The sequence below is a fragment of the Somniosus microcephalus genome, chromosome 18, assembly GCF_052327205.1.
Source record: "Somniosus microcephalus isolate GS21.2 chromosome 18, FLI_Smic_1.0, whole genome shotgun sequence".
Classification (NCBI taxonomy): Eukaryota; Metazoa; Chordata; class Chondrichthyes; order Squaliformes; family Somniosidae; genus Somniosus; species Somniosus microcephalus.
Genome location: NC_141004.1, coordinates 84717510 through 84745122, shown reverse-complemented (window position 1 = coordinate 84745122; position 27613 = coordinate 84717510). Strand labels below are relative to the sequence as shown.

Here is a 27613-nt window from a genome sequence, read left to right as displayed (position 1 = left end):
TATGTACTGACCCCCACTGTCTCTCCAGGTTTCCCGGAGTTCTCGGAGGGCGCTCCTGCTGTACTCCCAGGTGAGGACCCTCCCCCCTACTCTCCGCTGACCAGCCCCGAGAGTGGGAGCAGCCCGATGATCAACTGCCGCGTCTGCCAGTCCCTCATCAACGTCGAAGGCAAAATGCAGCAGCACGTGGTGAAGTGCGGAATCTGTAACGAGGCCACGGTGAGCTGGGGGCGGGGAGTGAGTTGTCAGGTTGTTCCCCTAGTGCTTGGCCATCTTCGGTAATGCCATGATTATCCCCTGCAATCCTCTCGTAGACCGGTAACATAAGAGTGACGGCAAGAACTGTCTGAATTAATACGATTCCAAAATACTGCGGATGCTGGAAATCCAAAACAACAACAGAAAACGCTGGAGAAACTCAGCTGGCCAGGGCAACATCCGTGGAGAGAGAGAAACAGAGTCAATGTTTCAGGTCGATGACTCGTCATCAGGACTTTTTCAAGGAGGCTTTGAGGGTGTCCTTGAAGCGTTTCCTCTGCCCACCTGGGGCTCTCTTGCTGTGCCGGAGCTCCGAGTAGAGCGCTTGTTTTGGGAGTCTCGTATCGGGCATGTGGACAATGTGACCCGTCCATCGGAGCTGATTGAGCGTGGTCAAAGCTTGGATGTTGGCCTGAGCAAGTACACTGACATTAGTGCGCCTATCCTGCCAATGGATTTGCAGGATCTTGCGGAGGCAGCGTTGGTGGTACCTCTCCAGTGCTTTGAGGTACCTGCTGTACATGGTCCATGTCTCTGAGGCATACAGCAGGGCGGGTATCACTGTTGCTCTGTAGACCATGAGCTTAGTGCCGGGTTTGAGGTCCTGGTCTTCAAACACACTCTTCCTCAGGCGACCGAAGGCTGCACTGGCACACTGAAGGCGGTGTTGGACTTCGTCGTCCACATCTGCCCTTGTTGACAGTAGGCTCCCGAGGTATGGAAAGCGCTTCACGTTGTCCAAGGCCTTGTCCTGACGAAGGGTCTTCGACCTGAAATGTTGACTGTTTCTCTCTCCACTGTCTGAATGAACTTGGCTTCAAGACCCTTGTAGTGTCCTGGGAAGCCATCTTTTTAAATCCTCTCGGATATCGAGTTAACGATTGCACAGACACGATCCTGGAACCTACTCTGCAACCTTGGATTGGGTTCAAACCGTAGTTTGCCTGCACGGTGGGGCCTGGTGGGGTACACAGTGCCGATTGGTTTGCTTCCTGATTCCATGCTTACACTGCTCTCTCTTGCTCTCTCTTTCGCTCTCTGCAGCCGATTAAGAATGCTCCCGTGGGGAAGAAGTACGTCCGATGTCCGTGTAACTGTCTCCTGATCTGTAAAGTGACTTCGCAGAGGATTGCCTGTCCCCGACCCTACTGGTGAGAGACGTCCGTCAGTGTACAGGTATCTCCCTGAGAGAGTGACTGAGGGACACCAGTCAGTGTACAGATATCTCCCTGAGGGAGAGGGGACTGAGAGACACCAGTCAGTGTACAGATATCTCCCTGAGAGAGAGGGGACTGAGAGACACCAGTCAGTGTACAGGTATCTCCCTGAGAGAGAGGGACTGAGAGACACCAGTCAGTGTACAGATATCTCCCTGAGAGAGAGGGGACTGAGAGACACCAGTCAGTGTACAGGTATCTCCCTGAGAGAGAGGGACTGAGAGACACCAGTCAGTGTACAGATATCTCCCTGAGAGAGAGGGACTGAGAGACACCAGTCAGTGAACAGATATCTCCCTGAGAGAGAGGGACTGAGAGACACCAGTCAGTGTACAGATATCTCCCTGAGGGAGAGGGGACTGAGAGACACCAGTCAGTGTACAGATATCTCCCTGAGGGAGAGGGGACTGAGAGACACCAGTCAGTGTACAGATATCTCCCTGAGAGAGAGGGACTGAGAGACACCAGTCAGTGTACAGATATCTCCCTGAGGGAGAGGGGACTGAGAGACACCAGTCAGTGTACAGATATCTCCCTGAGGGAGAGGGGACTGAGAGACACCAGTCAGTGTACAGATATCTCCCTGAGAGAGAGGGACTGAGAGACACCAGTCAGTGATTTGATTGGGATTACAGAAACATGGCTCCAGGGTGGCCAAGGCTGGGAACTCAACATCCAGGGGTATTCAATATTTAGGAAGGATAGGCAAATAAGAAAGGGAGGTGGGGTAGCATTGCTGGTTAAAGAGGGGATTAACACAATTGAAAGGAAGGCTATTAACTCTGATGATGCGGAATCTGTATGGGTAGAACTGAGAAATATCAAGGGCAGAAAACGTTAGTGGGAGTGGTATATAGACCTCCAAACAGTAATACGGAGGTTGGGGATGGCATTAAATAGGAAATTAGAGACGCTTGCAATAAGGGCACAGCAGTCATCATGGGTGACTTTAATTTACATATAGATTGGGCTAACCAAATTAGTAACAATACTGTGGAGGGGGTATTCCTGGAGTGTTTACAGGATGGTTTTCTGGAACAATATGTCGAGGAACCAACCAGAGATCAGGCCATCTTAGACTGGGTATTCTGTAATGAGAGAGGATTAATTAGCAATCTTGTTGTACGAGGCCCCTTGGGTCAGAGCGATCATAATATGATAGAATTCTTCATTAGGATGGAGAGTGAAGTAGTTGACTCGGAGACTAGGATCCTGAATTTAAATAAAGGAAACTACGATGGTATGAGGCGCGAGTTGGGTAGGATTGACTGGGGAATGTTACTCAAAGGGTTGACGGTGGATAGGCAATGGCAAACATTCAAAGACCGCATGGATGAACTACAGAAGTTGTTCATCCCAGTTTGGGATAAGAATAAAACAAAAAGGGTGACTCAACCGTGGCTAACCAGGCAAATTAGCCAGCTGAGGCATGCATTGGTACACAGCGCCAACCAGAGGTAACAATATGCAATAACGATAACAGTAGGATACAATAACAGTGGTTTACCACAGGGATAGCATAAGATCCAAGGAGAGGGCATATAAATTAGCCAGAAAAAGCGGTAACCCTGAGGATTGGGAGCAGTTTAGGATTCAACAAAGGAGGACAAAGGGATTAATTAAGAAGGGAAAAATAGAATATGAAAGTAAGCTTGCAGGGAACATAAAAACTGACTAAGAGCTTTTATAGATATGTGAAGAGAAAAAGATTAGTGAAATCAAGTGTAGGTCCCTTGCAGTCAGAAGCAGGGGAAGTTATAATGGGGAACAAAGAAATGGTAGACGAATTAAATGCATATTTTGGTTCTGTCTTCACAAAGGAGGACACAAATAACCTCCCAGAGATGTCGGGGAACATAGGGTCTGATGAGAGGGAGGAACTGAAAGAAATCAGTATTTGTAGGGAAATGGTGTTAGGGAAATTGACGGGATTGAAGGCTGATAAATCCCCAGGGCCTGATAATCTACATCCCAGGGTACTTAAGGAAGTGGCCCTAGAAATAGTAGATGCATTGCTGGTCATCTTCCAAAAATCTGGAACTGTACCCATGGATTGGAGGGTAGCTAATGTTACCCCACTATTCAAAAAGGGTGGTAGAGAGAAAACGGGGAATTATAGACCAGTAAGCCTGACATCGGTAGTGGGGAAAATGCTGGAGTCCATTATAAAAGATGTAATAGCTGCGCACTTGGAAAACAGTGACAGGATCGGACAAAGTCAACATGGATTTACAAACGATAAATCGTGCTTGACTAATCTACTGGAATTTTTTGAGGATGTAACTGGGAAAATAGATAAGGGAGAACCAGTAGATGTGGTGTATTTGGACTTTCAAAAGGCTTACGATAAGGGCCCGCATAAGAGATTAGCGTGTAAAGTTAAGGCACATGGGATTGGGGGCAAGGTATTGACTTGGATAAAGAACTGGTTGGCAGACAGAAAGCAGAGAGTTGGAATAAACGGGTCTTTTTCCGAGTGGCAGGCAGTGACTAGTGGGGTACCGCAGGGATCGGTCCTTGGACCCCAGCTGTTCACAATATACATTAATGATCTAGATAAGGGAACTAGATGTAATATCTCCCAAGTTTGCAGACGACACAAAGCTGGGTGGGCGTGTGTGCTGCGAGGAGGATACCGAGAAACTCCAGGATGATTTGGACAGGTTGGGTGATTGGGCAGAAGCGTGGCAGATGCAATATAACGTGGATAAATGCGAGGTTATCCACTTTGGTGTCAAAAACAGAAAGGCAGACTATTATCTGAATGGCAATAGATTGGGAGAAGGGGAAGTGCAACGAGACCTGGGTGTCCTTGTGCACCAGTCGCTGAAGGTAAGCATGCAGGTGCAGCAGGTGGTGAAGAAGGCAAATGGTATGTTGGCCTTCATAGCGAAAGGGTTTGAGTACAGGAACAAGGATGTCTTGCAGCAGTTGTACAGGGCCTTGGTGAGACCGCACCTTGAGTATTGTGTGCAGTTTTGGTCGCCTTATCTGAGGAAGGACGTTCTTGCCATGGAAGGAGTTCAGCGAAGATTCACCAGGCTGATACCTGGGATGGCAGGAATGACGTATGAGGAGAGATTGGGTCGATTGGGCTTCTACTCGCTGGAGTTTAGAAGAATGAGAGGGGATCTCATCGAAACTTATAAAATTCTGACAGGTCTGGACAAACTAGATGCAGGTAGAATGTTCCCGATGGTCGGAGAGTCCAGGACCAGGGGTCACAGCCTAAGGATAAGGGGTAAGCCATTTAGGACAGAGATGAGGAGGAATTTCTTCACCCAGAGAGTGGTGAACCTGTGGAATTCTCTACCACAGAAGGCGGTTGAGGCCAAGTCTTTAAATATATTCAAGAAGGAGTTAGATATATTTCTTGAGGCTAAAGGGGTCAAGGGGTATGGGGAGAAAGCAGGGACCGGGTACTGAATTTGGATGATCAGCCATGAGTCCAAAGATGTGCGGGTTAGGTTGATTGGCTATGATAAATTGACCCTTAGTGTTAGGGGGATTAAATACGTGGGGTTACGGGGATATGTGTTGGTGTAGGCGTTACGGGGATCGGGTGGGATATGTGTCGGTGCAGGCTCGATGGGCCGAAATGGCCTCTATCTGCACTGTGGGGTTTCTGTGATTCTGTGATCTCATCGAATGGCGGAGCAGGCTCGAGGGGCCGAATGGCCTACTCCTGCTCCTATCTTCTATGTATCTCCCTGAGAGAGAGCGGGGACTGAGAGACACCAGTCAGTGTACAGATATCTCCCTGAGGGAGAGAGGACTGAGACACCAGTCAGTGTACAGATATCTCCCTGAGAGAGAGGGGACTGAGGGACACCAGTCAGTGTACAGATATCTCCCTGAGGGAGAGGGACTGAGACAGCAGTCAGTGTACAGAGAAAAAGATTGGTGAAATCAAGCTTAGGTCCCTTGCAGTCAGAATCAGGGGAATTTATAATGGGTAACAAAGAAATGGCAGACCAACTAAATTCATACTTTGGTTCTGTCTTCACAAAGGAGGACACAAATAACCTCCCAGAGATGCCGGGGAACATAGGGCCTGATGAAAGGGTGGAACTGAAAGAAATCAGTATTTGTAGGGAAATGGTGTTAGGAAAATTGATGGGACTGAAGGCTGATAAATCCCCAGGGCCTGATAATCTACATCCCAGGGTACTTAAGGAAGTGGCCCTAGAAATAGTAGATGCATTGCTGGTCGTCTTCCAGAACTCAATAGACTCTGGAACAGTACCCATGGATTGGAGGGTAGCTAATGTTACCCCACTATTCAAAAAAGGTGGTAGAGAAAAAGCAGGGAATTATAGACCGGTAAGCCTGACATCGGTAGTAGGGAAAATGCTAGAATCTAGGAAAGAAGATGTAATAGCAGAGCACTTGGAAAGCAGTGACAGGATCGGACAAAGTCAACATGGATTTACAAAAGGTAAATCATGCTTGACTAATCTACTGGAATTTTTTGAGGATGTAACTGGTAAAATAGATAAGGGAGAACCAGTGGATGTGGTGTATTTGGACTTTCAGAAGGCTTTCGATAAGGTCTCGCATAAGAGATTAGTGTGCAAAATTAAGGCACATGGGATTGGGGGCAAGGTATTGACTTGGATAGAGAACTGGTTGGCGGACAGAAAGCAAAGAGTTGGAATAAATGGGTCGTTTTCCGAGTGGCAGGCAGTGAATAGTGGGGTACCGCAGGGATCGGTCCTAGGACCCCAGCTGTTCACAATATATATTAATGATCTGGACGAGGGAATTGGATGTAATATCTCCAAATTTGCAGACGACACAAAGCTGGGTGGGAGGGTAAGCTGTGAGGAGGATGTCGAGAAACTCCAGTACGATTTGGACAGATTGGGTGATTGGGCAGAAACATGGCAAATGCACTATAATGTGGTTAAATGTGAGGTTATCCACTTTGGTGGCAAAAACAGAAAGGCAGATTATTATTTGAATGGCAATAGATTGGGAGAAGGGGAAGTGCAAAGAGACCTGGGTGTTCTTATGCACCAGTCGCTGAAGGTAAGCATGCAGGCGCAGCAGGCGGTTAAGAAGGCAAATGGTATGTTGGCCTTCGTAGCGAGAGGGTTCGAGTACAGGATCAAGGATGTCTTGCTGCAGTTGTACAGGGCCTTGGTGAGACCACATCTTGAGTATTGTGTGCAGTTTTGGTCACCTTACGTAAGGAAGAACGTTCTTGCCATGGAGGGAGTGCAGCGAAGATTCACCAGGCTGATACCTGGGATGGCAGGAATGACGTATGAGGAGAGATTGTGTCGATTGGGCTTATACTCACTGGAGTTTAGAAGAATGAGAGGGGATCTCATCGAAACCTATAAAATTCTGTCAGGCCTGGACAGACTAGATGCAGGAAGGATGTTTATGATGGCCGGGGAGTCCAGAACCAGGGGTCATAGTCTAAGGATAAGGGGTAAGCCATTTAGGACAGAGATGAGGAGGAATTTCTTCACCCAGAGAGTGGTGAACCTGTGGAATTCTCTACCACAGAGGGCGGTGGAGGCCAGTTCATTAAATATATTCAAAAAGGAGTTGGATATATTTCTTAAGGCTAGAGGGATATGGGGAGAAGGCAGGGACAGGGTACTGAATTTGGATGATCAGCCATGATCTCATTGAATGGCGGAGCGGGCTCGAGGGGCCGAATGGCCGACTCCTGCTCCTATCGTCTATGTTTCTATCTCCCTGAGAGAGAGGGACTGAGAGACACCAGTCAGTGTACAGATATCTCCGAGAGAGAGGGGACTGAGAGACACCAGTCAGTGTACAGATATCTCCCGGAGGGAGAGGGGACTGAGAGACACCAGTCAGTGTACAGATATCTCCCTGAGAGAGAGGGACTGAGAGACACCAGTCAGTGTACAGATATCTCCCTGAGAGAGAGGGGACTGAGAGACACCAGTCAGTGTACAGATATCTCCCTGAGAGAGAGGGACTGAGAGACACCAGTCAGTGTACAGATATCTCCCTGAGAGAGAGGGACTGAGAGACACCAGTCAGTGTACAGATATCTCCCTGAGAGAGAGGGGACTGAGAGACACCAGTCAGTGTACAGATATCTCCCTGAGAGAGAGGGACTGAGAGACACCAGTCAGTGTACAGATATCTCCCTGAGAGAGAGGGGACTGAGAGACACCAGTCAGTGTACAGATATCTCCCTGGGAGAGGGGACTGAGAGACACCAGTCAGTGTACAGATATCTCCATGGGAGAGTGGGACTGAGACAGCAGTCAGTGTACAGATATCTCCCTGAGGGAGAGTGGGACTGAAGGACACCAGTCAGTGTACAGATATCTCCCTGAGGGAGAGTGACTGAGAGACACCAGTCAGTGTACAGATATCTCCCTGAGGGAGAGGGACTGAGAGACACCAGTCAGTGTACAGATATCTCGCTGAGGGAGAGGGACTGAGAGACGCCAGTCAGTGTACAGATATCTCCGAGGGAGAGGGACTGAGAGACGCCAGTCAGTGTACAGATATCTCCGAGGGAGAGGGGACTGAGAGACACCAGTCAGTGTACAGATATCTCCCTGAGAGAGAGGGGACTGAGAGACAATACAATACAAATCGCTTTATTGGCATGATAAGGTACATCTTATCTTGCCAAAGCATCAAAATACATTTATGGTTGAACACATAAACGCGGTTCCATTCATACAGTGTATAAACAGGTATATCCCTGAGTTTATAAATATACATTCGCCTTGTTTATATATACTCTTGTCTTAGTTTACTGGTTGTCCCTCTGTTCATGGCAAGCTGTAACATAGTGTGCCGCCAGTGTTACACAGCTTCTCTCCTCCCCCAGTAGGAATGGGAGTTTTTGGTTGTCAGTCAGATTTCTGAATTCAGGGCATATTTGTGAGAATTTTTGGTAGAAATTCTCTCTGATGCCCTGATATTTTCCACAGGCTGTGAGGAAGTGCATCTCTGTCTCAACTACTCCCTGACTGCAGTGAGAGCATATCCTGTCTTCTCTTGGCAGCCTGGTCTGCCTTTTTCGATCGCTAGGCTATGTTCGCTAAGTCTGTACCTTGTCAAGGTTCTTCTCAGTTTGTTATCCTTTACCATGGTCAGGTAATCAGCTATGTTGTATTGTCTGTTTAGGGCCAAGTAGCAATTGAGTTTGCTTTGGGTTTTTGTTGTTTCTGCCCAATATGACAGATATTTTTCCTTTTGCTTAGCGACGATTGAGAGAGGGGACTGAGAGACACCAGTCAGTGTACAGATATCTCCCTGAGAGAGAGGGGACTGAGAGACACCAGTCAGTGTAGTGATATCTCCCTGAGGGAGAGGGGACTGAGAGACACCATTCAGTGTACAGATATCTCCGAGGGAGAGGGACTGAGAGACACCAGTCAGTGTAGTGATATCTCCCTGAGAGAGAGGGACTGAGAGACACCAGTCAGTGTACAGATATCTCCCTGAGAGAGAGAGGGACTGAGAGACACCAGTCAGTGTACAGACAGTGAGGGTAGACAATCATTCATTGTGCCTTTAATGTAGTAAAACGTCCGAAGGCGTTTCACAGGATTGTAAATCAGACACATTTGGAGAGCGAGCCACACAAGGAGATATGAAGGCGGGTAATCCCAAGCTTGGTCAACGAGGTCGGTTTTAAGGAGCGTCTTCAAAGAGGAGAGCGAGGGCTATCGGAGAGGAGGTGAAGTGGTAGAGAGTGGGATGAGCGATAGTGTGATAGAGAAAAGGACTATTTTACGTCAGTCAGTTGGGCTAAGGGTGAAGGCCCAGTGGAATAATCCCGGGATCCCAGGGGAGTTGTTATTAGAAGAACGTGGCAGGTAACATTCACGCCACAGAAGTGCCAGGCAATGACTATCTCCAACAAGCGAGAGTCTAACCATCTCCCCTTGACATTCAATGGGATTACCATCGCCGAATCCCCCACCATCAACACCCTGGGGGTCACCATTAACCAGAAACTTAACTGGACCAGCCGCATAAATACTGTGGCAACAAGAGCAGGTCAGAGGCTGTGTATTCTGCGGCGCGTGTCTCACCTCCTGACTCCCCAAAGCCTTGCCACCATCTACAAGGCACAAGTCAGGAGTGTGATGGAATACTCTCCACTGGCCTGGATGAGTGCAGCTCCAACAACACTCAAGAAGATCGACACCACCCAGGACAAAGCAGCCTGCTTAATTGGCACCCCATCCACCACCTTAAACATTCACTCCCTCCACCACCGGCGCACCGTGGCTGCAGTGTGTACCATCTACAAGATGCACTGCAGCAACTCGCCAAGGCTTCTTCGGCAGCACCTCCCAAACCCGCGACCTCTTCCACCTAGAAGGACAAGGGCAGCAGGCGCATGGGAACACCACCACCTCCAAGTTCCCCTCCGAGTCACACGCCATCCTGACTTGGAAATATATCGGCCGATCCTTCATCGTCGCTGGGTCAAAATCCTGGAACTCCCTCCCTAACAACACTGTGGGAGTACCTTCACCACACGGACTGCAGCGGTTCAAGAAGGCGGCTCACCACCACCTTCTCGAGGGCAATTAGGGATGGGCAATAAATGCCGGCCTTGCCAGCGACGCCCTGATCCCATAAAAGACTTTAAAAAAAAAACAGAGATTATGGGGCGAAATGATAGAATCAGAGAATGATACAGCACTGAAGGAGACCATTCGGCCCATCGTGCCTGTGCTAGCTCTTTGATCGAGCTCTCTAATTAGTCCCACTCCTCTTCCCCGCCGCCACCCCCCCCCCCCCCCCCCCCCACCCACTCTTTCCATTTTCACATTTTGAAGTTTTTTAAATGTTGGGAGGATGGGACCGGGGTCGAGAGAATCCGACTGTTTTCAGTCGTTGAGGTGGTGAAGGTCGAGGGGCTGCAGATAAAAATGTAAAGGTAAGAGATTTAAAGCCGGGCGCAGGAGAGTTGCGGGGCTGTGGGATTCACTGCCAGGGTCACCGCTGGGGCTGAAACTGTGTCACTAATTGTAGGTTAGATTGGAGAGAGCGAGGGGGCAATGATGGCAATGGGGGGGGTGACCGGATACGGGAACAGGACAGGTAAATGTGATTAGGACCCTTTGCTCATGGTGGTAGGGGGTTAAAAAAAAAAAAGTCTTTTTCTAAATGATGAGAGACTTGGAACTGAGGAGGCGCCGAGAGATTTCGGACGATACAAAGCTGGGTGGGTGTGTGTGCTGTGAGGAGGATGTCGAGAAACTCCAGGATGATTTGGACATGTTGGGTGATTGGGCAGAAACATGGCAGATGCAATATAACGTGGATAAATGTGAGGTTGTCCACTTTGGTGGCAAAAACAGGAAGGCAGATTATTATCTAAATGGCAGTAGGTTGGGAGAAGGGGAAGTGCAACGAGACCTGGGCGTCCTTGTGCACCAGTCGCTGAAGGTAAGCATGCAGGTGCAGCAGGCGGTTAAGAAGGCAAATGGTATGTTGGCCTTCGTAGCGAGAGGATTCGAGTACAGGAACAAGGATGTCTTGCTGCAGTTGTACAGGGCCTTGGTGAGACCACACCTTGAGTATTGTGTGCAGTTTTGGTCGCCTTATCTGAGGAAGGATGTTCTTGCCATGGAAGGAGTTCAGCGAAGATTCACCAGGCTGATACCTGGGATGGCAGGAATGACGTATGAGGAGAGATTGGGTCGATTGGGCTTGTACTCGCTGGAGTTTAGAAGAATGAGAGGGGATCTCATTGAAACTTTTAAAATTCTGACAGGACTGGACAGACTAGATGCAGGAAGGATGTTCCCGATGGCGGGGGAGTCCAGAACCAGGGGTCACAGTCTAAGGATAAGGGGTAAGCCATTTAGGACTGAGATGAGGAGGAATTTCTTCACCCAGAGAGTGGTGAACCTGTGGAATTCATTAAATATATTCAAGAAGGAGTTGGATCTATTTCTTAAGGCTAAAGGGATCAAGGGATATGGGGAGAAGGCAGGGACAGGGTACTGAATTTGGACGATCAGCCATGATCTCATTAAATGGTGGAGTGGGCTTGAGGGGCCGAATGGCCTACTCCTGCTCCTATCTTCTATGTTTCAAATTGCGAGGACAGGTTGCACAGACTGGGCTTGTATTGCTTCGAGTATAGAAGATTAAGGGGTGATCTAATCGAAGTCATCGAGTCATACAGCGCAGAAAGAGGCCCTTTGGCCCATCGTGTCCGCGCCGGCCATCAAGCCCTGTCTATTCTAATCCCATTTTCCAGCACTTGGTCCGTAGCCTTGTATGCTATGGCGTTTCAAGTGCTCATCCAAATGCTTCTTGAATGTTGTGAGGGTTCCTGCCTCTACCACCCTTTCAGGCAGTGAGTTCCAGATTCCAACCACCCTCTGGGTGAAAAAGTTCTTCCTCAAATCCCCTCTAAACCTCCTGCCCCTTACCTTGAATCTATGCCCCCTGGTTATTGACCCCTCTACTAAGGGGAAAAGTTCCTTTCTATCCACCCTATCTATGCCCCTCATAATTTTGTACACCTCAATCGGGTCCCCCCTCAGCCTTCTCTGCTCCAAGGAAAACAACCCCAGCCTGTCCAGTCTCTCTTCATAGCTGAAACGCTCCAGCCCAGGTAACATCCTGGTGAATCTCCTCTGCACCCTCTCCAAAGCAATCACATCCTTCCTATAGTGAGGCGACCAGAACTGCACACAGTATTCCAGCTGTGGCCTCACCAGCGTTTTATACAGCTCCATCATAACCTCCCTGCTCTTATAGTCTAGGCCTCGGCTAATGAAGGCAAGTATCCCATATGCCTTTTTAACCACCTTATCCACCTGTCCTGCTGCCTTCAGGGATCTGTGTACATGTTTAAGATGATTAAAGGAGTAGATGGAGAGAAACTGTTTCCTCTGGTGGGGGGAGTCCAGAACAAGGGGACGTAACGTTAAACTTAGAGCCAGGCCGTTCAGGGGTGATGTCAGGAAGCACTTCTTCACACAAAGGGGAGTGGAAATCTGGAACTCTCTCCCACAAAAAACTGTGGATGCAGGGGGTCAATTGCAGCTTCAGATTTATAGATTTTTGTCGGGTAAGGGTATGGAGTTGACGTACAGATCAGCCATGACCAAATTGACTGGCGGAACAGGCTCGAGGGGCTGAATGGGCCTCCTCCTGTTCCTGTGTAACAGGGTCGAGGGGACTGAATGGCTTCCTTCTGGTCCTGTGTAACAGGCTCGAGGGGCTGAATGGGCCTCCTCCTGGTCCTGTGTAACAGGCTCGAGGGGCTGAATGGCCTCCTCCTGTTCCTGTGTAATAGGCTCGAGGGGCTGAATGGGCCTCCTCCTGTTCCTGTGTAACAGGCTCGAGGGGCTGAATGGGCCTCCTCCTGGTCCTGTGTAACAGGCTCGAGGGGCTGAATGGCCTCCTCCTGTTCCTGTGTAATAGGCTCGAGGGGCTGAATGGGCCTCCTCCTGTTCCTGTGTAACAGGCTCGAGGGGCTGAATGGGCCTCCTCCTGGTCCTGTGTAACAGGCTCGAGGGGCTGAATAGGCTGTTCCTGTGTAACAGGCTCGAGGGGCTGAATGGCCTCCTCCTGTTCCTGTGTAATAGGCTCGAGGGGCTGAATGGCCTCCTCCTGTTCCTGTGTAATAGGCTCGAGGGGCTGAATGGCCTCCTCCTGTTCCTGTGTAACAGGGTCGAGGGGCTGAATGGGCCTCCTCCTGTTCCTGTGTAACAGGCTCGAGGGGCTGAATAGGCTGCTCCTGTTCCTGTGTAATAGGCTCGAGGGCTGAATGGGCCTCCTCCTGTTGCTGTGTAACGGGCTCGAGGGGCTGAATGGGCTCCTCCTGTTCCTGTGTAACAGGCTCGAGGGGCTGAATGGGCTCCTCCTGGTCCTGTGTAACAGGCTCGAGGGGCTGAATGGGCCTCCTCCTGTTCCTGTGTAACAGGCTCGAGGGGCTGAATGGGCCTCCTCCTGTTCCTGTGTAACAGGCTCGAGGGGCTGAATGGCCTCCTCCTGTTCCTGTGTAATAGGCTCGAGGGGCTGAATGGGCCTCCTCCTGTTCCTGTGTAACAGGCTCGAGGGGCTGAATGGCCTCCTCCGTTCCCGTGTAACAGGTTCGAGGGGCTGTCTGGCTTGTTTGGTGTGAGACTGTGAATTTCCTTTGATCTCTCTCTCTCTTGGTGACTTCTTACAGTAAAAGGATAATAAACCTGGGGCCAGTTCACCCTGGTCCGACCAGCCCAGATCCCCAGCCAGTTGGAGCTCGCGTCATCTGCGGCCACTGCAAAAACACATTCCTGGTGAGTGTATCCTTCATGCACTGCCCTGCGGGTCAGTGTTTAATTGAATGGGTTTGCGACATTAGCTGTGGGTCAGTGAGGCTGTGAGCGGTTCTGTATAAAGTTCTTTGTGTTGTTTCAGTGGAGGGAGTTTACAGACCGGACATTAGCCCGGTGTCCACACTGCCGGCGAGTGTGAGTATAATCGTCCGCACTATTCATCTCCCTGCAGGAATCACTGGAGGTGGCTTCAGTCACCCGCTGTTCTGTCTTCCTCACTCCACCCCCCCAACCGCCACCCAAGGCCAACAGCCCTTTGTAACCAGACACCAACAGCCCACCTCTTTCACATTGTGCGTGTTTCCTCTCCTCCGGACTTGCCGATCTTCAGCTCCCGAGTTCTCGGATCATTCACGCAGCCTCCACGCTCCCCCTCGCGGGCCCCGTTATTTAGCTAGCGCGCCCAGGATCATTGGGCCAGCTGAACGGATTCATAAATTACATTGGCTCAGTCTTAGACTCACCACGGCACAGAAGGAGGCCAGTCAGCCCATCGAGTCTGTGCCGGCTCTCTGTAGAGCAATCCAGTCAGTCCCATTCCCCCGCTCTATCCCCGTAGCCCTGCAAGTTTATTTCCCTCCAGTGCCTATCCAGCCTCCCCTTGAAAACATCGAGTGTCTCCGCTTCCACCACTTCCGTCGGCAGCGAGTTCCAGGTCCTCACCACTCGCTGCGTAAAAAAGTTTTTCCTCACATCCCCCCTGTAACTCTTGCCCAAAACCTTAAATCTGTGTCCCCTAGTCCTTGTACCATCAACTAGTGGGAACAGCCTTTCCCCGTCTAGCCTATCCAAACCCCTCATGATCTTGTACACCTCGATCAAATCACCCCGCAACCTCCTTTACTCTAATGAAAACAAATCCAGCTTCTCCTCTGCCGCAATGCATCACCTCACACTTCTCTGTATTAAATTCCATCTGCCACCTGTCTGCCCAATCTGCTAGCCATTCTATGTCCTGTTGCAGTCGATTGGTATCATCCTTACTGTTTGCCACACCCTCAAGTTTGGTGTCATCGGCAAATTTAGAAATTCTACTCTGTATTCCAATATCCAGGTCATTTATATATATATCAAAAAAAGCAGTGGCCCCAGCACTGACCCTTGGGGAACACCACTGTCTACCATCCTCCAGTCTGAAAAACAGCCATTTACCACAACTCGCTGTTTTCTGTCCTTAAGCCAATTCCTTATCCAAGCTGCCACTGACCCACCTATTCCATGAGCCTCAATTTTGTTAACCAGCCTTCTATGTGGTACTTTGTCAAACGCCTTCCGAAAATCCATGTAGACAACATCCATTGCATTCCCTTCATCAATCCTCCCCGTTACCAGCCTGTAGGTACTAGGATTGTCCTTACGCCCTTTCTTGAACAATGGTGTCACATTTACCACTTTCCAATCCTCAGGCACCTCTCCCACATCTAGGGAAGATTGGAAAATTACGGCAAGCCCTTCCGCTATCTCCTCCCCCAATTCCCTTAGCAACTTGGGATGCAAGCCATCTAGACCAGGCAACTTGTCCACTCTAAGCATACCCAGCCTTTCTAGTACATCCTGTCCATTAATTTTCACCCCTTCCATTGCTTCTACCTTTTCCACTTCTTCTAATATTTTGTCAGCATCCACCTCCTTAGTAAACACCGATACAAAGTACTCATTGAGTATTCTAGCCTTGCCCTGCGCCTCTAAGCATATATCACCTCCTTTGTCCCTAATAGGCCCCACCCCGCCTCTTACTACCCGCTTACTGTTTACATGCTGGCAGAAGTTTTTTGGGTTCCCTTTTATGTTAACCGCCATTCTACTCTCATTCTAACCCCAGAAATAAATCGACATGTTGGTTTTATTAACATTGACTGAGATTAAGAGCGAGTTATACATCTATACACTTACACGTAGGATATCCCTCGGGGTTTATACTCGAAACCTATCCAAGGTTATTCGCATGTTGTCTTTATGCACCAGTAGAAGGCACCGCGCCCGCCCTCTCCGGCACCGCACCCGCCCCGCCCCCTCCGGCACCGCGCCCGCCCCGCCACCTCCGGCACCGCGCGCGCGCTGACCACGGCGCCCTCGCTCCCACCTGGCCTGTTACTTCTCTAACTTTGCTTTCTGTCGGTCTTTGCAGGTCATCGATAGGCCGGCGATATCCGCGGAAACGCTGCTTGTGTATATTCATCCTCGGGCTCCTGTTCGCTGTTATAGCTGCTGTAGTCGCTGTAAGTATCCGATCAATACTCCCAGCGTTCGAGCGATACTCGCTGTAGGACGGGGATAGACTTCGAGAAGACAGAGGCAGGCTGGTGGAATGGGCGGACACGTGGGAGATGAAGTTTAACGCAGAAATGTGCCAAGTGGTACATTTTGGTAGGAAGAATGAGCAGAGGCAATATAAACTAAAGGATACCGTTCTAAAGGGGGTGCATGAACAGCGAGACCTGGCGGGGGGTGGGTATATGTGCAGAAATCATTGAAGGTGTGTAAGCTTAGATCACGGGTCGCTATCTACCTGGATGGCATTCCCCACCTACAGACCACCTCACGCAACAACAGTTCCACTTGCTGTGAGGGCGGGTGCTCATCTTACAGGAGAAGGCCTCGATCCATTGTGTGAGTTTGTCTATCGGCACCAGGCAGTATTTGTAGCCCCGAGGGCGCTGTGGCGAGAGGGGCCTATGAAATCTATCTGAATGAGTTGTCCAGGGACCCCCCCCCTCCCCCCACCTGGCATCTTCTAACTCCTTACCTGCTCTGGTATTTTCTACCTGTAACTCGATATTTTGTTAATCCCCCTGATGGGGGCTGTGAGGGGCTTAATCCCCCTGATGGGGGCTGTGAGGGGGTTAATCCCCCTGATGGGGGCTGTGAGGGGGTTAATCCCCCTGATGGGGGCTGTGAGAGGGTTAATCCCCCTGATGGGGGCTGTGAGGGGGTTAATCCCCCTGATGGGGGCTGTGAGGGGGTTAATCCCCCTGATGGGGGCTGTGAGGGGGTTAATCCCCCTGATGGGGGCTGTGAGGGGGTTAATCCCCCTGATGGGGGCTGTGAGAGGGTTAATCCCCCTGATGGGGGCTGTGAGGGGGTTAATCCCCCTGATGGGGGCTGTGAGGGGCTTAATCCCCCTGATGGGGGCTGTGAGGGGGTTAATCCCCCTGATGGGGGCTGTGAGGGGGTTAATCCCCCTGATGGGGGCTGTGAGGGGGTTAATCCCCCTGATGGGGGCTGTGAGGGGGTTAATCCCCCTGATGGGGGCTGTGAGGGGGTTAATCCCCCTGATGGGGGCTGTGAGGGGGTTAATCCCCCTGATGGGGGCTGTGAGGGGGTTAATCCCCCTGATGGGGGCTGTGAGGGGGTTAATCCCCCTGATGGGGGCAGGCTGTGAGGGGGTTAATCCCCCTGATGGGGGCAGTGAGGGGGTTAATCCCCCTGATGGGGGCAGGTTGTGAGGGGGGTTAATCCCCCTGATGGGGGCAGTGAGGGGGTTAATCCCCCTGATGGGGGCTGTGAGGGGGTTAATCCCCCTGACGGGGGCTGTGAGGGGGTTAATCCCCCTGATGGGGGCAGGCTGTGAGGGGGTTAATCCCCCTGATGGGGGCTGTGAGGGGGTTAATCCCCCTGATGGGGGCAGTGAGGGGGTTAATCCCCCTGATGGGGGCTGTGAGGGGGTTAATCCCCCTGATGGGGGCTGTGAGGGGGTTAATCCCCCTGATGGGGGCGGGCTGTGAGGGGGTTAATCCCCCTGATGGGGGCTGTGAGGGGGTTAATCCCCCTGATGGGGGCTGTGAGGGGGTTAATCCCCCTGATGGGGGCTGTGAGGGGGTTAATCCCCCTGATGGGGGCAGTGAGGGGGTTAATACCCCTGATGGGGGCAGTGAGGGGGTTAATCCCCCTGATGGGGGCTGTGAGGGGGTTAATCCCCCTGATGGGGGCTGTGAGGGGGTTAATCCCCCTGATGGGGGCTGTGAGGGGGTTAATCCCCCTGATGGGGGCTGTGAGGGGGTTAATCCCCCTGATGGGGGCAGGCTGTGAGGGGGTTAATCCCTCTGATGGGGGCAGGCTGTGAGGGGGTTAATCCCCCTGATGGGGGCAGGCTGTGAGGGGGTTAATCCCTCTGATGGGGGCTGTGAGGGGGTTAATCCCTCTGATGGGGGCTGTGAGGGGGTTAATCCCCCTGATGGGGGCAGGCTGTGAGGGGGTTAATCCCCCTGATGGGGGCAGGCTGTGAGGGGGTTAATCCCCCTGATGGGGGCTGTGAGGGGGTTAATCCCTCTGATGGGGGCTGTGAGGGGGTTAATCCCCCTGATGGGGGCTGTGAGGGGGTTAATCCCCCTGATGGGGGCTGTGAGAGGGTTAATCCCCCTGATGGGGGCTGTGAGGGGGTTAATCCCCCTGATGGGGGCTGTGAGGGGGTTAATCCCCCTGATGGGGGCTGTGAGGGGGTTAATCCCCCTGATGGGGGCTGTGAGGGGGTTAATCCCCTGATGGGGGCTGTGAGAGGGTTAATCCCCCTGATGGGGGCTGAGAGGGGGTTAATCCCCCTGATGGGGGCTGTGAGGGGGTTAATCCCCCTGATGGGGGCTGTGAGGGGCTTAATCCCCCTGATGGGGGCTGTGAGGGGGTTAATCCCCCTGATGGGGGCTGTGAGGGGGTTAATCCCCCTGATGGGGGCTGTGAGGGGGTTAATCCCCCTGATGGGGGCTGTGAGGGGGTTAATCCCCCTGATGGGGGCTGTGAGGGGGTTAATCCCCCTGATGGGGGCTGTGAGGGGGTTAATCCCCCTGATGGGGGCAGGCTGTGAGGGGGTTAATCCCCCTGATGGGGGCAGTGAGGGGGTTAATCCCCCTGATGGGGGCAGGTTGTGAGGGGGGTTAATCCCCCTGACGGGGGCAGTGAGGGGGTTAATCCCCCTGACGGGGGCAGTGAGGGGGTTAATCCCCCTGACGGGGGCTGTGAGGGGGTTAATCCCCCTGATGGGGGCAGGCTGTGAGGGGGTTAATCCCCCTGATGGGGGCTGTGAGGGGGTTAATCCCCCTGACGGGGGCTGTGAGGGGGTGGATCCCCCTGACGGGGGCTGTGAGGGGGTTAATCCCCCTGATGGGGGCTGTGAGGGGGTTAATCCCCCTGATGGGGGCAGGCTGTGAGGGGGTGGATCCCCCTGATGGGGGCTGTGAGGGGGTTGATCCCCCTGATGGGGGCAGTGAGGGGGTTAATCCCCCCCTTGGCTGCTGTGACACTGACCTCTGTCCCTCTCTCTCTCTGGTCCGGCAGGTTACCACCTGGAAACATGCCCAGATGTACCACGGTATCTATGCTGCGTGGGCTGTGGTGATCATTCTGTCCGTGTGCTGTATGGCCCGAGCCTGTTACTGGGCCTGTTTGAAGGTCAGTCATCCCATCCAGAACTTCTCCTGATGACCCTGGCCGGAGAAGAGCCAGCCGGAGGGAGAGGGAGTCCGCTCCGTCCGTGACCCCAGGAATCTACTGCACACTAACGATAGAACTCGAATCCTTGCACCCGAGCACGGTCCGTGTGTTTCTGTCCAGTAACACCCTTCGATCCTCTCACTACAGACCCGTCTCTCTGTCCAGTAACACCCTTCGATCCTCTCACTACAGACCCGTCTCTCTGTCCAGTAACACCCTTCGATCCTCACTGCAGACCCGTCTCTCTGTCCAGTAACACCCTTCGATCCTCTCACTGCAGACCCGTCTCTCTGTCCAGTAACACCCTTCGATCCTCTCGCTACAGACCCGTCTCTCTGTCCAGTAACACCCTTCGATCCTCTCAACAGACCCGTCTCTCTGTCCAGTAACACCCTTCGATCCTCTCAACAGACCCGTCTCTCTGTCCAGTAACACCCTTCGATCCTCTCACTGCAGACCCGTCTCTCTGTCCAGTAACACCCTTCGATCCTCTCACTACAGACCCGTCTCTCTGTCCGGTAACACCCTTCGATCCTCTCGCTGCAGACCCGTCTCTCTGTCCAGTAACACCCTTCGATCCTCTCACTACAGACCCGTCTCTCTCTGTCCAGTAACACCCTTCGACCCTCTCACTACAGACCCGTCTCTCTGTCCAGTAACACCCTTCGATCCTCTCGCTACAGACCCGTCTCTCTGTCCAGTAACACCCTTCGATCCTCTCAACAGACCCGTCTCTCTGTCCAGTAACACCCTTCGATCCTCTCACTGCAGACCCGTCTCTCTCTGTCCAGTAACACCCTTCGATCCTCTCGCTACAGACCCGTCTCTCTGTCCAGTAACACCCTTCGATCCTCTCGCTGCAGACCCGTCTCTCTGTCCGGTAACACCCTTCGATCCTCTCGCTACAGACCCGTCTCTCTGTCCAGTAACACCCTTCGATCCTCTCAACAGACCCGTCTCTCTGTCCAGTAACACCCTTCGATCCTCTCACTACAGACCCGTCTCTCTGTCCAGTAACACCCTTCGATCCTCTCAACAGACCCGTACCTCTGTCCAGTAACACCCTTCGATCCTCTCACTGCAGACCCGTCTCTCTGTCCAGTAACACCCTTCGATCCTCTCAACAGACCCGTCTCTCTGTCCAGTAACACCCTTCGATCCTCTCACTGCAGACCCGTCTCTCTGTCCAGTAACACCCTTCGATCCTCTCACTACAGACCCGTCTCTCTGTCCGGTAACACCCTTCGATCCTCTCGCTACAGACCCGTCTCTCTGTCCAGTAACACCCTTCGATCCTCTCACTACAGACCCGTCTCTCTGTCCAGTAACACCCTTCGATCCTCTCGCTACAGACCCGTCTCTCTGTCCGGTAACACCCTTCGATCCTCTCGCTACAGACCCGTCTCTCTGTCCAGTAACACCCTTCGATCCTCTCGCTACAGACCCGTCTCTCTGTCCAGTAACACCCTTCGATCCTCTCGCTACAGACCCGTCTCTCTGTCCGGTAACACCCTTCGATCCTCTCACTACAGACCCGTCTCTCTGTCCAGTAACACCCTTCGATCCTCTCGCTACAGACCCGTCTCTCTGTCCAGTAACACCCTTCGATCCTCTCACTACAGACCCGTCTCTCTGTCCAGTAACACCCTTCGATCCTCTCGCTACAGACCCGTCTCTCTGTCCGGTAACACCCTTCGATCCTCTCGCTACAGACCCGTCTCTCTGTCCAGTAACACCCTTCGATCCTCTCACTACAGACCCGTCTCTCTGTCCGGTAACACCCTTCGATCCTCTCGCTACAGACCCGTCTCTCTGTCCAGTAACACCCTTCGATCCTCTCGCTACAGACCCGTCTCTCTGTCCAGTAACACCCTTCGATCCTCTCACCACTGACCTGGGCCTTAAGGGTCTTTATGCTGTGGGCTAATTGGTAACTGACTTTGTTAGCTGAGAGTCTCCCTCTCTGGCTCCTGCTCTGTCTCCGACTCCTGCTACTGCTCCGACATCTGTCTCCGTCTCCGAGCCTCCGCGGCAGATGGGTGCGTTATTAGGGTCTGGAGCTACCTTGTTCCAAACCGCTGTGCTAACCCGTTAAATGTGCTCATCACTGTGTCTTCACCTATTTATAATCGATCTCAAATTCATCTTTGTTCTGTACCACCAGCTAAGTCCAAACAGAGGGGCTGCTGCCTCCTTCCGCCACCGCCCCCCCCCCCCCCTCCCTCACAGGAATGACCGGTCAGTGTTCCTCAACAAGCTGACTGTGACAGTGCACCTCACAAAGGTACCCCTGGGCTGTGATGGGCTGGATATCCCCGGACTGGTGCCAGATATCCCCGAGCTGGGTCCGGACCCCACCCCCCCGGGCTGAGACCTGGTCTGAAGACGGATACTCCCCGAGCTGGGGCTGAACACCCCCTGAGCTGAGACCTGGTCTGAAGATGGACAACCTCCCCCCAGTCCATGTGCAATTCTCGGAGCCGTTTCCACATTCACTTCCTTTTCAAGTGGAGCACAATGAAGTCGCCGAATTGATTTGGCGCATTTGCCCCCAGATTACACCAGGCCTCCGAGAGAGTGGGAACGCGAGGTGGGCCGAGACCCCCTCAGCCACGCCCCCTACAGTGGGGCTGTGCGGGAGGACGAGTCCCCCAGTGGCTGTACTGGACGGGGTGGAGTTGGGGGGGGGGGGGCGCGGGGGAACTGTGACTGTCCCATTTAAATTGCTGAACCACGGGGGGGCCATCCTGGGGTGTAGCGCAGCCTGTTCGTTGGACGTGGTATTGTATCGTGCCCGCAGTGCCCCCTGTTGGTGGGACACGGTATTGTATCGTGCCCGCAGCACTTCCTGTTGGTGGGACGCGGTATTGTATCGCGCCCGCAGCGCCCCCTGTTGGTGGGGCGCAGTATTGTATCCTGCCCGCAGCGCCTCCTGTTGGTGGGGCGCGGTATTGTATCATGCCCGCAGCGCCCCCTGTTGGTGGGACACGGTATTGTATCGCACCCGCAGCGCCCCCTGTTGGTGGGACGCGGTATTGTATCATGCCCGCAGCGCCCCTTGTTGGTGGGACGCGGTATTGTGCCCGCAGTGCCCCCTGTTGGTGAGACGCGGTATTGTATCGTGTCCGCAGCGCCCCCTGTTGGTGGGACGCGGTATTGTATTGCTCCTGCAGCGTTCCCCCCCCCTGGTGGTGGGGCGCGGTATTGTATCGTGCCCGCATCGCCCCCTGTTGGTGGGACGCGGTATTGTATTGCACCCACAGCGCCCCCTGTTGGTGGGACGCGGTATTGTATCATGCCCGCAGCGCCCCTTGTTGGTGAGACGCGGTATTGTGCCCGTAGTGCCCCCTGTTGGTGAGACGCGGTATTGTATCGTGTCCGCAGCGCCCCCTGTTGGTGGGACGTGGTATTGTATTGCTCCTGCAGCGTTCCCCCCCCCTGGTGGTGGGGCGCGGTATTGTATCGTGCCCGCAGCGCCCCCTGTTGGTACTTCAGCACTCATTGTATGGTCCACAGCGCCTCAGACTGGTGAATCATGTTAACTGCAATGCTCATTGTATCATGTGTTCTATTTAAAGTGTTGACTAAAAAAAATTCTACGTTGATTTAACATAATAAAAAAGTAAACAATTTTACATCATAGTTTTGGATCCTCCTTCTGATAGCTGCAGTTTCCCTCCGTTCTGCAAGGAATCAACTAACATCGACAGAGATGGGGGGGCGACCTGAGTCTGGGGATGGGGTAGTGAGAGAATCACTCTCAGTGACTGTGTTGGGAATCCTGGGGATCGCTCCCGGTGCCCGGGACGAAAAAAATAATAGAGAGATGAATTATGAGAGTAAGCTGGCAAGAAACATTAAAACAGATAGTAAGAGCTTCTACAGGTATATAAAAAGGAAGAGAGTAGCTAAAGTAAACGTTGGTCCCTTAGAGGATGAGACTGGGGAGTTAATAATGGGAAACGGGGAAATGGCAGAGACTCTGAACAAATATTTTGTATCTGTCTTCACGGTAGAAGACACTAACAACATCCCAATAATGGATAATCAAGGGGCCACAGGGAGTGGGGAACTAAAGACTATCACTAAGGAAATAGTACTCGGTAAAATAATGGGACTAAAAGATGACAAGTCCCCTGGACCTGACGGCCTGCATCCCAGGGTCTTCAAAGAAGTGGCTGCAGAGATAGTGGATGCATTGGTTGCAATATACCAAAATTCCCTGGACTCTGGGGGAGGGGATGAAAGAAGAGACATTAAGAGATATTCAGGCTGAGACGAGATAGTAATAGGATAGGTAAAGAATAGACAATGGCTCTAAGTGAAGTGTGAAATACGCTGGCAGAGTGAAAGACAGCTGCCACGTGGAAGAGAGTCAGGAAGGCTGTAAAGTGCCTAATCGGAAGATGAGGTGCTGTTCCTCGAGTTTACAGTGAGCTTCCGTGGAACAATGCAAGAGCCCGAGGACGGTGAGGTCCGAGCGGGAATGGGGCGGTGAATTGAAAAGACAGGTGACCGGAAGCTCGGGGTCACCCTTACGGACTGAACGGAGGTGTTCCGCAAAGCGGTCACCCAATCTGCGTTTGGTCTCCCCAATGTAGAGGAGACCGCATCGTGAGCAGCGAATACAGTGTACTAGATTGCAAGAAGTACAAGTAAATCGCTGTTTCACCTGGAAGGGGTGTTTGGGGCCCTGGACAGGGGGGAGGTATAAGAGCAGGTGTTACACCTCCTGCGCTTGCACGGGAAGGTGCCGGGCGAAGAGGAAGGGGTGCTGGGAGCGATAGAAGAGTGGACTAGGGTGTCTCAGAGGGAACGGTCCCTATGGAATGCTGAAAGGGGGAGGGGAAGATGCGTTTGGTGGTGGGATCACGCTGGAGGTGGCGGAGATGGCGGAGGATGATCCGTTGAATGTGGAGGCTGGTGGGGTGAAAGGTGAGGACAAGGGGAACCCTATCGTGGTTCTGGGAGGGAGGGGCAGGGGTGAGGGCTCTCTCCACGCATGTTGCCTGGCCTGCTGAGTTTTTCCAGCATTTTCTGTTATTTCGGATTTCCAGCATCAGCAGTATTTAGCTATCATCTTTATAAAGATGCCTGGCTGCAGTGCGCCCTCCGGACAGCTAGATGGCGCTGTGTCAGGATGACTCCCTTTATAAAGATGCCGGGCTACAGTGCGCCCTCCCGGCCGCTAGATGGCGCTGTGTCAGGATGACTCCCTTTATAAAGATGCGAGGCTGCAGTGAGTCCTCTGGGCTGCTAGATGGCGCTGTCAGGATGTCTCACTTTTTATAAAGATGCCGGGCTGCAGTGAGCCCTCCCAGCCGCTAGATGGTGGTGTGTCAGGATTACTCCCTTTATAAAGATATGATGTGGAGATGCCGGTGTTGGACTGGGGTGGACAAATGTGAGAAGTCACACAACACTAGGTTATAGTCCAACAGCTTTATTTGAAATCACAAGCTTTCGGAGCGCTGCTCCTTCGTCAGGTGAAGTGAAGAGATGCATATAAGCACAGCATATATAGTCAGAGAGCACTGCCAGATGATTACAGGTAATCCTTCTAACTGCCCTTTATCACACCTCGGCAGAGAGATAATCACAGCAATCAAAGGTGTGAATGGTGTCCAAACAGGTCAGTCAGGAAAACATTACATCAAAGAACAATGAGGTGGGGTCACAAGGGGTCAAATGTTGCAGATGCTGGGGTCTGTATGAAAAACAAAAAACAAACAGAAAACAGTTTTTTGCTGGAAATTACAGCAGGTCTGGCTGCATCTGTGTAGAGAGAACAAGCCAACGGCGACTCAAGTCTGGATGACTCTACGTCATGTGGGGTTACATGTAGCATGACATGAACCCAAGATCCCGGTTGAGGCCATCCTCATGAGTGCGGAACTTGGTTATCAGTTTCTGCTCGGCGATTTTGCGTTGTGTGTCTCGAAGGCCGCCTTGGAGAATGCTTACCCGAAGATCGGAGGCTGAATGTCCTTGACTGCTGAAGTGTTCCCCGACTGGGAGGGAACACTCCTGCCTGGCGATTGTTGCGCGGTGTCCGTTCATCTGTTGTCGCAGTGTCTGCATGGTTTCGCCGATGTACCATGCTCCGGGGCATCCTTTCCTGCAACGTATGAGGTAGACAACGTTGGCCGAGTCACATGAGTATGTACCATGTACCTGGTGGGTGGTGTCCTCACGTGTGATGATGGTATCTGTGTTGATCTGTCATGTCTTGCAGAGGTTGCCATGGCAGGGTTGTGTGGTGTTGTGGTCGCTGTTCTCTTGAAAGCTGGGTAATTTGCTGCGAACGATGGTCTGTTTGAGGTTAGGCGGCTGTTTGAAGGCGAGTAGTGGAGGCGTGGGGATGGCCTTAGCGAGGTGTTCGTCATCATCGATGACATGTTGAAGGCTGCGAAGAACATGGCGTAGTTTCTTCGCTCTGGGGAAGTACTGGACGACGACGGGTACTCCGTTGGTTGTGTGTCATGTTTGTCTTCTGAGGAGGTCTATGCGATTTTTCGCTGTGGCCCATCGGAACTGTCGTTCGACGAGTCGAGCGTCATATCCCATTCTTACGAGGTGTCTTTCAGCGTCTGTAGGTGTCCATCGCGTTCCTCCTCGTCTGAGCAGATCCTGTATATTCGCAGGGCTTGTTCATAGGGGATGGCTTCTTTAACGTGGTTAGGGTGGAAGCTGGAGAAGTGGAGCATCATGAGGTTGTCCGTGGGCTTGCGGTAGAGTGAAGTGCTGAGGTGTCCGTCTTTGATGGAGATTCGTGTGTCCAAGAATGAAACCGATTCTGAGGAGTAGTCCATGGTGAATTTGATGGTGGGATGGAACTTGTTGATGTTATCGTGTAATCTTTTCAGTGATTCTTCGCCGTGGGTCCATAGGAAGAAAATGTCGTCGATGTATCTGGTGTATAGCATTAGTTGGAGGTCCTGTGCAGTGAAGAAGTCTTGCTCGAACTTGTGCATGAAGATGTTGGCGTATTGGGGTGCGAATTTGGTCCCCATGGCTGTTCCGTGTGTTTGGGTAAAGAACTGGTTGTCGAAGGTGAAGACATTGTGGTCAAGGATGAAGCGGATGAGTTGTAGGATGGCGTCTGGAGATTGGCTGTTGTTGGTGTTGAGTACTGAGGTTGTCGCAGCGATACCGTCATCGTGGGGGATACTGGTGTAGAGTGCCGAGACGTCCATTGTGGCGAGGAGTGTTCCTGGTTCAACTGGTCCGTGGGTGCTGAGTTTCTGTAAGAGGTCTGTAGTGTCACGACTGAAGCTGGGGGTTCCCTGTACGATGGGTTTCAGGATGCCCTCGACGTATCCAGTGAGGTTCTCGCACAGGGTTCCGTTGCCTGATACGATAGGACGTCCGGGTGTGTTGGCTTTGTGTATCTTTGGGAGGTGGGAGGCAGTAGAAGTCTCCCACACGGGGAGTACGTGGGATGAGAGCACATAGGAAGCTTTGAAGGTCTGGATCGAAGGTTTTGATCAGTCTGTTGAGTTGGTGGGTGTGTTCTTTGGTCGGATCTGCGGGTAATTGTCTGTAGTGTTCCTGGACGTCCAGTTGTCGGTATGCTTCTTTGCAATAGTCCATTCTGTTCTGTATGATGATGGCTCCTCCTTTGTCTACTGGTTTGATGACGATGTTGCGGTTGGTCTTGAGAGCATGGATGGCGTTGCGTTGTGCTCGGGTAACATTCTGGACTGTCTTGTGAGTGCGGCTGATGAATCTGGCGTTGATGCATCTCCTGACAGCTTGAGCATACATGTCAAGCTTAGGGCAGCGACCCTCCGGAGGGGTCCAATTTGACTCTTCTTCGGTTGCTGCACTGCGGATCCCTCTGTCTGCTGTTCTGGATCATTGATTGTCTCATTGGGTTCGCTGCTGACATCTTGGGATTTGTGGAAGAATTCCCGGAGCCTCATTATCCTGATGAATTCCTCTGTGTCTGCCGCGAGACCGATGGGGTCCATTTTGGTGGTGGGGCAGAAATTGAGCCCTCGGCTGAGAACTTCAATTTTGTCTGGTCGAACGGTGTGGTCGGACAAGTTGACGATGAACTTCCCTGTGGTTTCAACCGTGGTACCGGGGGAGGCTTGGTTGCTGCTGGTGGTGATGCCGAGTTTCTCAAGCTTCCTGTTCTTGTTGTGCATGTAGGTAGCGTAGTTTTGTTGCCTTGTCTGTTTGGCGGTGTCTCGTAGCTGGTCTGCTGTGTCCTGAGCACAGGCTGAGAACATGGACTCTATCTTGGTTTCGAGGTTGCGGCGTCTGCTGTAGAGCTGGTGTACCATCTTCCAAAGGTGCTCTGCCACTCATGGCTGAAGTCATCGGTGCACTGGGATTAGGGTTCAGCAGGTCATTCAAAAACGTCAACTCGTGTTTCTCCAGATCCTCACTTTCTAACAT

General features: G+C 52.1%; 1 protein-coding gene across 1 annotated transcript; it reads left to right on the top strand.

The window, feature by feature from the left end:
* On the top strand, positions 1–22842 carry LOC147105425 (type 1 phosphatidylinositol 4,5-bisphosphate 4-phosphatase-like). Its single transcript, XM_086011723.1, has 6 exons — positions 1–219; positions 1303–1409; positions 13639–13744; positions 13866–13918; positions 15912–16002; positions 19052–22842. The coding sequence occupies exons 1-6, from the start codon at positions 127–129 to the stop codon at positions 19193–19195; spliced, it is 594 nt and encodes a 197-aa protein (XP_085867849.1). The 5' UTR covers positions 1–126; the 3' UTR covers positions 19196–22842.
* Positions 22843–27613: the final 4771 nt, after the last annotated feature.